At 27.4% G+C, this 11,600-nt stretch overlaps 3 protein-coding genes across 3 annotated transcripts; 2 read left to right on the forward strand and 1 right to left on the reverse strand.

Moving 5' to 3' along the window:
* Positions 1-306: 306 nt before the first annotated feature.
* LOC119673031 lies at positions 307-1,625 on the reverse strand. Its single transcript, XM_038084241.1, has 5 exons — positions 1,537-1,625; positions 1,355-1,476; positions 1,062-1,295; positions 709-957; positions 307-640 (listed from the first exon to the last, which is right to left on the reverse strand). Exons 1-5 carry the CDS (start codon positions 1,558-1,560, stop codon positions 412-414), a joined length of 858 nt encoding a protein of 285 aa, XP_037940169.1. The 5' UTR covers positions 1,561-1,625; the 3' UTR covers positions 307-411.
* A 2,004-nt stretch (positions 1,626-3,629) lies between these two features.
* On the forward strand, positions 3,630-6,281 carry LOC119680421. The gene is given in 5 exon segments (XM_038093231.1): positions 3,630-3,638; positions 5,422-5,548; positions 5,613-5,655; positions 5,657-5,885; positions 6,204-6,281. Coding segments are annotated over 5 exon segments (447 nt in total). The 3' UTR covers positions 6,243-6,281.
* Positions 6,282-9,675: 3,394 nt separating this feature from the next.
* On the forward strand, positions 9,676-11,600 carry LOC119669414. Its single transcript, XM_038079297.1, has 6 exons — positions 9,676-9,823; positions 9,879-9,938; positions 10,597-10,663; positions 10,727-11,037; positions 11,109-11,266; positions 11,364-11,600. The coding sequence occupies exons 1-6, from the start codon at positions 9,812-9,814 to the stop codon at positions 11,518-11,520; spliced, it is 765 nt and encodes a 254-aa protein (XP_037935225.1). The 5' UTR covers positions 9,676-9,811; the 3' UTR covers positions 11,521-11,600.

Raw genomic sequence — 11,600 nt, forward strand, 5'->3', positions numbered from 1 at the left:
ATTACTTCTTTAAGTCGGTATTATGTTCAGAGTTAATATCTTCTCATTATTAGTTTCAATTGGAACATGTGAAGCAGTTTCCAAAAACTGGGAAAAAAATAATTTAAAACCTCATTCCTCGAAAATCTATTTATATAAAATCTACCCATGTGATTTTTTTTGTTTAGGGGCTAAATATGTAACAGGAAAAAAATAATAGGATTTAATATACAATTTTTTTTTATTTTGAAATATAGTATAATAATTATTATGTTGGCTCAGATATACAAATAAACTTACATATAATATTACAAATATTGTGGTTTTTCATATTAATATTCAAAGAATTATTTAATATTTCTGCATCTATTAAAACCATTGTTATAACCATTTGATTATATTAACATAGAGTGAAAATATATTTTTAGAACATTAGTTTGATTGGTTTAAGAAAAAAACAATGTTTAATTTATTAAATGCTTCTCCCAGAAATCCTTTAATGTTGTTATAGTCATTGTTTGAAACACCATTTTCATCAGATAAACAACCATTGGGCTTACGTGGACTACATGTTTGAGTCTGAGAATCAAAATATTGCTTTTCGGCGCAGCTTTGAATTATATTCATCCAAACATTTTGGTTCTTGAAACAGTATAAGAAACTACAAATAATTAAAATATAAAATTACATACTTAATTTTTAAATTATATGTGCAGATAATTATCTTACGTCTTGCATGTTGAATCATTTTTATTTGCATGTGCACCAACTCCTAACTCTGCACAAGAGATCGGTATTGGTGTATTTGTTGTTGTCTCTAAATCTTGTGTTGTGCTCATTTCAATAACTGAATCAGTACATTCTTCAGGTTTCCTTGAAGTACAAAGTCTGGATAAATTATCGAAATAAAAACCATTGTTACATGAAAGCAATACTTCGGTTAGTACTCCGTTTGCGGCTTTAAAACAATATATATACCTAAAAGTATAGTATATAGATAATATTTTTATTAAGCTTTTGACTATGGATATGATGCATAATATATGTTAATATATATATTCAGTTTAGTTCATTACACTTACGTTCTACAGGTGTTATCATTCACATTAGTTTGAGAACCATCAACTTCACAAATATTTTTATTTGGAACTGGGGTTGAGGTTTCTTGATTTGTAATTGTAGTTTGAACATTATTGTTGTTGCAAACACTTTTATCTGATACACACAAGCGATTTTGTGGATCAAAATAATTATTTCCACGACATGTCATAACAACTAAATTGAATTCATTTCCGATATTATAACAATATACATATCTAGAAGAAAACATTGAATTATTATTTTTACTTGCAATAAGTACATTCTTCAAAATTACGTAGAACAAGTTGGATCACTCTCAATCCCCCAACTTCCCGCTCCATTCTTGTTACATATTTCAATTAAATCAGAATTAGCAAAGACCTTGCGGTTAACTCCACAGTACACACAAAATAACAACTGTTAATTTATAAATTTAATTAGTTATTTAAATCACTTATGAATGCAAAATTGTCTTACAGTTAAAAATTTCGAAAGACGCATTTTAAAAAAAGCTCTTTAACTTTTACTCCTTCTATAGCTTTAATATGTTACTAACAATCACCAACCATTTTATACAATTCCAAATCTTCAAATATCAAAATTCTTTTCATTTAGTATTAAATTAAAATTGGCCCAAATTATTGATAAATACAAAATACTTACTTAGAGATTGCTTCATTATCACAAAACTGGGTGGGCCTGTGTAAATACATAAATCTTTGTAGATGCATAGAGTTATATGGGTTTATATATACGAGTATGCATATCCATAAAGATATTCTTATTATAAAAATTATGAATTCTGGGAAATTTATTTTTAAATATTCATAAACATTTCCAAGAATTTTAACTAAGATTTTGCCAAAAAGTTTAACAACATACCATAAAAGCTTATAAACTATTTTATTATAACAAAATATTATGATATTTTTACCAAAATGTGCTTGCACTTAAAGAGCTGTAATTCTTTTTGTTAAGCCAACCTATTAAGTTAAGAGCGTTAATAATCCCATTTTAATAATTAAGGTTTAAAGTTGAAGTTAACAGGATTAATACCCATTTAATATATAAGAGGCAAGAAAAGTTCTTTTGTTCTTATTCATTAATTTTTTATTTATCTCTTTCGTGTTTACTCGCATAATGTGAGTCACATTATAAGAAAATTATTAATTATCGCATTGAATCACTTCTCTCATTGTACTCGTGTCTCCCACAATTTTATGATTACCACCACGGTTGCCACTTGAAAATTTTTTTCTGTACCAAAATTGGTTTAAAAAGGTGCCAATTTCTGTGAAAAAAGATCCAAAATTTTTTTGGACCTTTTTGTTTTTTCGTTCTGTTTTTTATAGCGTTATAAATGAACAAAATATAAAATAGTGCAATGTTGCATTTATAAAAAAAATTAATTGGAAATATCCACAATAAAGTTGGGTCGTCAAAAATATACCATTTTTTGAACATAAGTACCAAACGAAAAAAAAAGTACCAATATTGGTACTAAAGTACCATAACTGGCAACCGTGATTACCACTTCTCTGAGAGCAAATATGGAATGTAAATCCACAATTTAGATGTCTTTAGTAAGAAACCCTACATTCAATTCACACTACAAACTTTAGGTATCTTATGAAAGGAGACTTAAGTAATTGTAAGAATTGTAGGGCAGCTGACAGGTGTAAACTTTAGAAATAGTATTGTAAATATTACTAATTTATATACCTTTCGTAAAGTATGAGAGGGGAACTCATATATTTTGGTTGTTTACTAATATATTATTTCCTTAATACTTAGTAAATATTAAACATACTACTAGAATGATACGGTATGCTTTTATTAGTTTATCATAAACCATTTTATGAGAATAAAATTTTGTTGTTTTATCGATCATACACTGTAAAAAGTTTTGAAAATATTTTATATTAGTTGTACGAAACGTTTTACGTCCGAAACGGATCAATACCGAAAATATTTTTTTTTGTTTTATTATTTATTTATAAATACAACCTGTGGAAGTACTTTCAGTATTATTTATGGATATAAAATAGAATAAAATGATGTGTATAGTATAGTAAGTTACAGTATATGTTTATTGGGATTTGAAGGGTATTGTCTATTATAAGCTGTTCCAGTCTAGTATAATGATTCATTCTGTCGTGGAGTAATCACAAATTGAACAAAACAATCAAACAAAAGCGACTAATATTGACCAACACATAAGTGAGTGAGCAGATTTTGTTTCATCATGACCAAGCAACATAAATCTCTAATGACTCAAAACAAATTTACAGAACTTGGTTGGAAAGCTTTGCTACATCTACCATATAGCCTGCAGCTCGCACCGTTTGACTACTATTTATTTCGGTTTCTGCCGAAATATTTTCTATCTCCTTTTTAATAGACGAACCTTTAAAACTACATATTATGGTTTTAGAAATGATTTCTTGTGTTGGTGTAACTTTCGACGTCATTCTGTGATATTTGTTTTGTGTTTAAAGCTTCAGTTTTCTTAGCCAGACTGGAGTTTTTTCATTGTCATACTCATATAAGCAAATAATAGTTGTAAGGCCATGCCCACAGTATATCGCCTAATAGCGAGACCCACAGTGATGACTAGTCATTGGAAAACAGCAACAGAGAAACTCTAACTACAAAAATATATATACTTACTTCTCCCAATACTTGTGTTGATGGTCTCACTTACCCACATATAATAGTTACTCTAATCTATTTAAATATAGGTATCAGTATAATTAGCATAAATAATTGATGAGATAAACAAATTTTAGTCCCGTTATTGTTTATTTGAGTAACAATAGGGATTCGAAGAAAAGTATCTCTCTACACTAAAAATTTCCATTAACGCATTATGTTCGAGAACTACCTGAGCTTATTCGAGTGAAAGAAAAATATAAGTTGCATATCTTATAGACATGACTTCGTCAGTTAGCTGGTCGGTTTAGTCAGTTGAATTTGTCAGTAAAATAAACCATGAAATAGAATAAAAATAAACGACAATAAGAAAAGCATTTTTGTACTTTAAAAGTTTCCACTGACGTGTTTAGGACTACCTGAGCTCATCAGAATGGAGGAAAAATAGGAGTTGCATAGCTTTTCCAGTTAGCTGATCGGTTTAGTCAGTTGAATTTGTCAATAAAATTAAACCATGAAATAGAATAAAAATAAAAATAAGATTAAAATAAATAAAAATAAGATTATAATAATAAAATAAGATTAAAATAAATACAGTAAAATAAAATAAAAATGAAAACTAAAAATACAATAGATGTAGAAGATGTCACTTAACTGTCAGTGGTGTCGATCTCATCGATTTCACACCGAACACATACTTTGCCATTGCCAATGGCCTACTATATTTATAATTTAAATTATCCAGGCACGAACATACATGACTACATGATGCAGCCGTTGAATACGCAAGAAATGTTATTACGAATACCTAGTACTATTTTGATAAAAATAGTGTATAGCAAATAAATGTTTGCACATCGTTAATACTTGGTGTAGTATGGCCCATAGCCCCCACCCCCTCCTATGCATATTCATATGTGCATCCTCAGACTACACCATTGGTACCAGGAATCAATGGGGTCCACCATTATCCTAGATCAACAATACCCAACATTAGTCTCCTACTAACCTGATGATCTTCATGCTGCCATCTCAGCGACCATCAAGTGTTCTATCCTACTAATTTTTGTAAGTTTTAATGCTTGTGCGACTACCAGTCCAGTTTAAAACCTTTTTTTTTTGTTAAAAGCAAAATCTAGATCTACTTATTTACCATTTCAGTACAAATTTGCACTAGATAAATTGCCATAAATAATTATGTTATTAGTATATTAAAAAAAAAATTAACAATAAAATCATTAAAAGAAGAATATACATATTTAATTTTTTCTTAGAATTTTTTAATAAATTTAATAATATTATTTTCGCCATTCTAAATACATTTTTATAACGCACTATTTATTTTGTAAATTGAAATATATTTCACAAACAAATTTATTTTTAAATGATATATGTATGTACTTTTTTAATTGTTCATGTTTGGATATTATTAGTTTTGTTACGGAAATAAAATTATATTGTAATATAATTATAATTAAATAATGATAAAATTTTGAAATTATTATCTTCAAAGATAAATAAATTTTGGGGTTTAGTTCCATTTTTTAACAAACTTTAAATTAGTCATTGCGAACTTTTCTTTAATTACAGTTTGCCTTTTTTAAAAATAAATACATAAAATGTATATTTCGAAATTTATTGTAAGATATATATTATAATATCGTTTTTGTTATAAAATTTAATTTTAAAAATTTTTTCTTGCAAAAATAGCAACAATTTCCAATATATGCACTATTGATTTATACAACTTTTCATTCAGTGAACTCCGCATGCAATCAATGTCAGGATAATGGAGTAGCCTGCATCAATGCAACTTCTTTTAGATTTTGTTTTGGCGGTAAAATCAGTATTTGATATTTCTCATGAATAATAATTAATATTTATAATATTCATTATAATAGCTACTGAACCCCATCCAGATCAAACATTTTCTTGCAACGATGGTCTGCACAAAACTACCGATTATTTGCGGTCAGATAGGTGCACAATCGGCAAGCTGTGGTGATACCGCCTCATGTGGTCGATGCAATAACAACAAAGTTTTTACTTGCACAAGTCGGAACACATTTTTATTCTGCTTCGGCTCTTCAGTACCTTCAGATGTGGGTGGCATTTGTCCAGATAATAAAGTTTGTGACGCTTCCAGACAAGAGATTTGTGTTGAGGAAGTTGATGTAAGTAATGCTATTATAATTATTTTATATAAATATATTTAATTTATATGCTATTATATTGTATATTATTATAAATATTATAATTTATTTATTATTCTACACTATTTGAATAATTTTTTATGGTAAAAGAAAATAATTAAGATATAAAAAATATATTAAGACAATTTCCATTTATTAAACTTATATACTTATATTATTATTATACTTTATAATGAAGAGAATCTAATATAATTAAACTAACCGGAAACTAAAATACAAAAAATAGATTAATATTTTGTTTATAAGCATTTATAGCCTAATTATTTATTTTTCTTTCAGGATAACTCAATTATTTGTGATCGAGAGGAACAGGAATAAAATTTTTAATTAAAAAAGCAAAAACATCAAATACGTGACTAATTATTCAAAAACATTGTTTTAAATTTTAAATTAATTTTAATTAATTTAAATTCAAAAATTAAATATGTACTTTAAAAACATTAAAAATAAATGGACTTTATATGACTTAAAACAAAATAATTAATTTTCCTTTTGTCAAAAAATTAATATTTTTCATTATTTTATTTTATTTTATTTTATTATATTAGATTTACAAGGAATTTTTGATAAATCAATAATAAATAAGAGAGAATTTTTACTTATTTTTAAATTTGTTTTTCAACATAATCCTCCCTGACGTCTATACACTTGCCTATGCAAGGGCAGTATTATTGCTTTAAACCTTCCGAAGCATATGTTTCTTTGATGTAAGGATCTCGAGTAGTAATTACTCGAGTAGTAATTACGTTCGAAATTGATTAATTTTTCTTTTCAATGAACAATTTTTTGATGTTTAGAAATAAATAAAAATTAATAGGACCCAGATCTGGTGGACGTAATAAAAACACATAATGTTATTCGATTAACTTTTCTGTTAAAATTGCTGACGAATGACCGAATGCGTTGTTGACATTTTTTTCTAATTTCAACATTTCAGCGGTCGTATAATATTATCATGTTTTATATTTTTCGACGTATATATATATTATATGGAATGTGCATTTTAAAAACCAAATGCCGTAACTTATATTGCTGAAGAAACTGTCTTCGTTTTTATCGGAGTACATTAATCTGAAGAAATTTTCATTTTCGTCTCCTTTTTAATATCCGGATTATAATAGTGTGTTATTTTCAAAAATGATACTAACAACCTCATTTTCATCATTCAAATCAATCAATGACTGCGGTGTAGTTATTTCTCATATAGATTAGGCAAAACGATATATATATGACGATTGAGTGGAACCCAATGGGTTCCAGAAGAAGGGGCAGACCTGCTAACACCTGGAGAAGGCAAATTGACATGGAAATGTTACACAAACTGGAGAGAGTTTAACCTACTGGCTACCAATTGTACAGAGTGGAAGACATTTGTTACGGCCCTATAGTCCTCGTAGGAGTAAAAGAATTTAATATATATATAGGCAAACACTGGTTGAAAGTGATTAAATGGGTACAGATTTGGATCTTTCTGAGTACATGTGATAACTATTCTATTGGTAACTTTCTTATATGAAAAGTGTTACAGACGGGTTCACTTGATAATTTTTTTATATCAACAAGTTTATTCAATGATCTTCATTAATTTCAAAATAATGAAGATCATTGACCAGTTTTTATTTCATTTGTGATGCTGAGGATATTTTGTGCTCATATGACCAAACTTGGTACTTCAAAGTACGTTGTTCTGTTTTTGCTATAATCAATAATGTACCAAGAAGTAAATATAACTACATAGTCAAGTTAGAGTAAATGTATGACTTATATTTATACGCCCATTGGGATCTTAAATTATTTATAATAGCCTATGCATTTTAAAGAGAAATTTATGTTTACCGTCCTCTAGAGAAATATGGAATGAATGAATTTATTCTCATTGTCAATTAGATACTAACAAAAAAAGAGGAAATTATATACAATTGCTAAAAAACAACTTAAACTTAAACAGCTTTCTTGAGACATTGGCCTGATTTATAATATATAACCTATTAGGTGTTATTAGTATTTTATATCATTTGAAATATTTCCTAAATTTTCTAAATTTTTTCTGATATTATTTCACATTTGAACAAAAACTTTTTTAAAAATATGTTTGTAAACTAAGTTCATTTAATCGACTTTAAGTTTATTAATTCTAACTACTTCTGACTCCGCATTATCTTTCTAGGTGTATTTAGAAATTTTTAATACAATTTTTGTGGCATTTTCCGCGTTTTTTGGTGCTTTTAACTTCCACTTATGTTGGCCTTGTGCTTTCAACTAGCACTTATATTCGTTTGTTATCCTGTTTTTGCGAAATTGTTCTTTAGAGCTTTGATTTTATTTATGTTAGATATGTATATTGAATACTGATTGTTAGCTTAAATGGATTGACACTGTTGCGCTATTGGCATGAACTCCAATTAGTAGGGCAATTTATATGTAGTATAACATTTTCAATCTATGCTTAATATTTTTAGGAAATAATGGTGAGCGTTTTTTATTTTAAGTAAATTTTCAAAACTTTTCAGAAAATAGTAAAAATTGTTCTAAATTTGCTTCAGAAGGCCACACTAACTATTGATAAAAATTAAATAATTGTGTACTACGATGTTTGCTGTTTTAAATAAACGCAATGAATAATGTTATTATTGAAATATTTTTGAGAACTTAATTTCTGCATTGACCGCCCAGATAGCATGGCATATATGTGCTATAATTACCTCGGATCAAGATATAATTATTTTTTAATTGTTGTAAAATAACTGTTGCCTCGGTTTAAGAATTGCAACTTGAAGTAGTATTTAGATTTGCAGAGAAATCTGAACATGATTCATAATAATTACAGGAAGATCCATATGGTATTGCTGGAAATTAAAGGTTCTATGTATATTCTGTGGTCAACCATATTAATTTTGTCTCGACTTCTTCAATGTACCAAAAGTAGAAAAAAGATAATGAAACAACCTTTCTTAACAAGTGCGTTACCAACTGTGACAACATTTTCAGTTAACTAAGAATTTTCAAATGGAATTCCATAATACGTTTTATTTTTTTATTCAAGATTGCTTTCATAATTTTTTATTATAGGAAACAATATTTAATTGCTTTCAAACTTTCTTTAATGAAATTAAAAATATGCGAAATACTATATTTATAAGCACTTCAATAAACATTATCTATAAACTGCAAATAGTGGAAATATTATGATTTTCAAGGTTTATTAGAAAATTAGTAAACATGTGTAGATGCTCTTTTTATTTTGTATTTTTATTTTATGAAAAAAGAACTCATTATTCTATAGTATTTTTTATCAAAACATTTCTTATTAAAAACACGAGTAACTCACTTGGTAGTCGGTGTTAGTCGTAAACTTATGGCTGTGTTTCATAGGGCCAATAAAATGGATCATTTATCATTTTTTATAGACTTTTAGAATAGCATATATGCGATAAGCTATATAAAATCAAATAAAATTCAATTAATTTTTATGAAGGCATTCATGATTTATCAAAGTAAACAAAATTAAAAGCAACTCATTTCTAGAGGTAAGGTATGTTCACCATAATCGGGCAAAGTCTTTGACAATTTTCAAGGTGTCGACATTACAGTTCTGCCTAGAGAAATGATCAAAGGATCATAAACATAAATAAAGTAATAAATGTGATAAATTTTTATAACATTTTGAGAATGTCTTGTATCTTTGAGAAAGCCAATTAATAAAAGTTGTAACATTGAAATTTTAATATAAAAGCCGTTTGAAGCAACTTGCAAATAATCATTCTCAAGTGAAGAGTTAGAGAATACCAATATCGAAAAAATTGTGCAAATCAAACTTATTAAAGTTGAGAATAAAGGATAATATCATATTTAAATTGTGTTTTATATAAAATTAAAATAAAATAAAAATGCCGACCAAAGTGAGTTGAAATTTTTAAAAAAAAATTTTAAAAATTTAACAATGAAATTTTATAGATTGTGTTGCTGTTCGTAGTGTCTCTATTATCCTTGGCGGATTTTTCTTATGGACAAAAAGTAAGTTAATAAAAGAATCCTTTTATTAGAAATGATTATATATGTTTTAAATATTTAAAAAACAAAAAATAACTATTAACGAATTGTTTGACATTTAACAATTGGGCTTAAAGTAATTAGAATAAGGTATAGAAGCTTTTCTATGCAATTTATATCAAATTATACAAAATACTTATCATTCCTTATTTCATCACATAATTAAAAATTCTATTATAACAAGAAATTAATTAGAGAGAGCAGAAGACAGTCGATTTAAGTACATCGAATAAACATCCAGTGTCCAGTATAAACATCAATTATTGAGTGTCAAATATTTATCATTCATCTGTTTTGAAAACATCTATTGGTTTAATTGTTCGTATATAATTTTTTAAATTTTGTCTAAAATTGAACACTATCAAATTTGAATCATAGATTCATGTCTTAATACATAGTTCCAACATATACTTGAGTTAATTAATTCAAATGATCAGTTTTGTTAAATTTTATTGTTTATTCGTAAACAACAAATAAACTTACTGTGTTATTTTTAGTACTAACGCATAAACCACAGTTATATAAATTAACTTTATTATAATAACTTGTTTATTAAACTTTATTTAATTATTAGCAATATATATTATAATAAAACAAATAAAATATTTTATTATCTTTTCAGTGTAATGAATGTATGAGCAACGGAGTTTTGTGTGATAGTCCTAATAGTTATGTTCTATGCGATGGTGGTAATATAGAAATTATATTTAACTTTATAACAAATCATTTTTAAATTATTATGCATCTCTTAGGGATTCCAATGGGTAAACCTAAAACATGTGGAGACAAAAAATGCACTAATTCAGATGCAATATGTGAGAGTGAAGCAGATATTGACAGCAAAAAACTTGTAATTCCATGTAAAGGCAGTTGTGCCATATGTCCAGATAGTAGCGCTACACACAAAGGATTTACTTGTGTTTCTCAAAAGGAATATGTGCGTTGTGTTGATCAAGTACCAATTTATAGTGCCCTTTTCGAATGTGACACCGATGAGGTGTGCAGTAATGACCTATATCAGAAGGACAAAAATATATGTGCAAAAGAATGCGTATTAGACCATGTAAATCTATTAAACATTCCTCAATATTTATTTAAATTAATAATATTGTATAATTTATTATGACTTCTTAGTATGGTATGACCAAGACTTGCGCAAGTCTAGTTAGTCCAACACAACCACCAACAACAACAACATCGTCACCTGGTCAGTTAGAAGCGGTGTGTTCAGCGGTACAAACCACCAAAACATATTTCTACACCACGAATACTAATGATTTAACTTGTAGAGCGTATGTTTTATCTTATTTAACTTATATATATCTTATCTAATATACTTTAAAATTTAAAAAATTATTTATATATTATTCTTTTTCATACCATATAAAGATACGTTTATTGTGAGAAACGAAGTAATCCGGTCGGTTGGACAGCTATTGGTATGGCCTGCCCAGAAGGTTATTTCTCAGAAGTACAACAAAAATGTGTAACGGGGGAGAAGCCATCAACATGCCCTGTGGCACAAGTCACAACCCTCGCACCTTAAGAGGTTGTGCAATTTTAAGTTGATAATTAAAAATTGAATAATTTACAATATTACTTTTTCTCAAATCTTATTAATCTATA

This window comes from Teleopsis dalmanni, chromosome 1, assembly GCF_002237135.1.
Source record: "Teleopsis dalmanni isolate 2A chromosome 1, ASM223713v2, whole genome shotgun sequence".
NCBI lineage: Eukaryota > Metazoa > Arthropoda > Insecta > Diptera > Diopsidae > Teleopsis > Teleopsis dalmanni.

Bases quoted from the DNA above. Each gene is read 5' to 3' on its own strand.
- LOC119669414 (XM_038079297.1), top strand. The intron at 11,038-11,108 runs GTAAATCTATTA...ATGACTTCTTAG, and splicing joins AAGAATGCGTATTAGACCAT to TATGGTATGACCAAGACTTG. The intron at 11,267-11,363 runs GTATGTTTTATC...TACCATATAAAG, and splicing joins AATGATTTAACTTGTAGAGC to ATACGTTTATTGTGAGAAAC.
- LOC119673031 (XM_038084241.1), bottom strand. From the start codon at position 1,560: ATGCGTCTTTCGAAATTTTTAACT. The intron at 1,477-1,536 runs GTAAGACAATTT...ATAAATTAACAG, and splicing joins GTCTTTCGAAATTTTTAACT to TTGTTATTTTGTGTGTACTG. The intron at 641-708 runs GTAAGATAATTA...AATTATTTGTAG, and splicing joins AATGATTCAACATGCAAGAC to TTTCTTATACTGTTTCAAGA.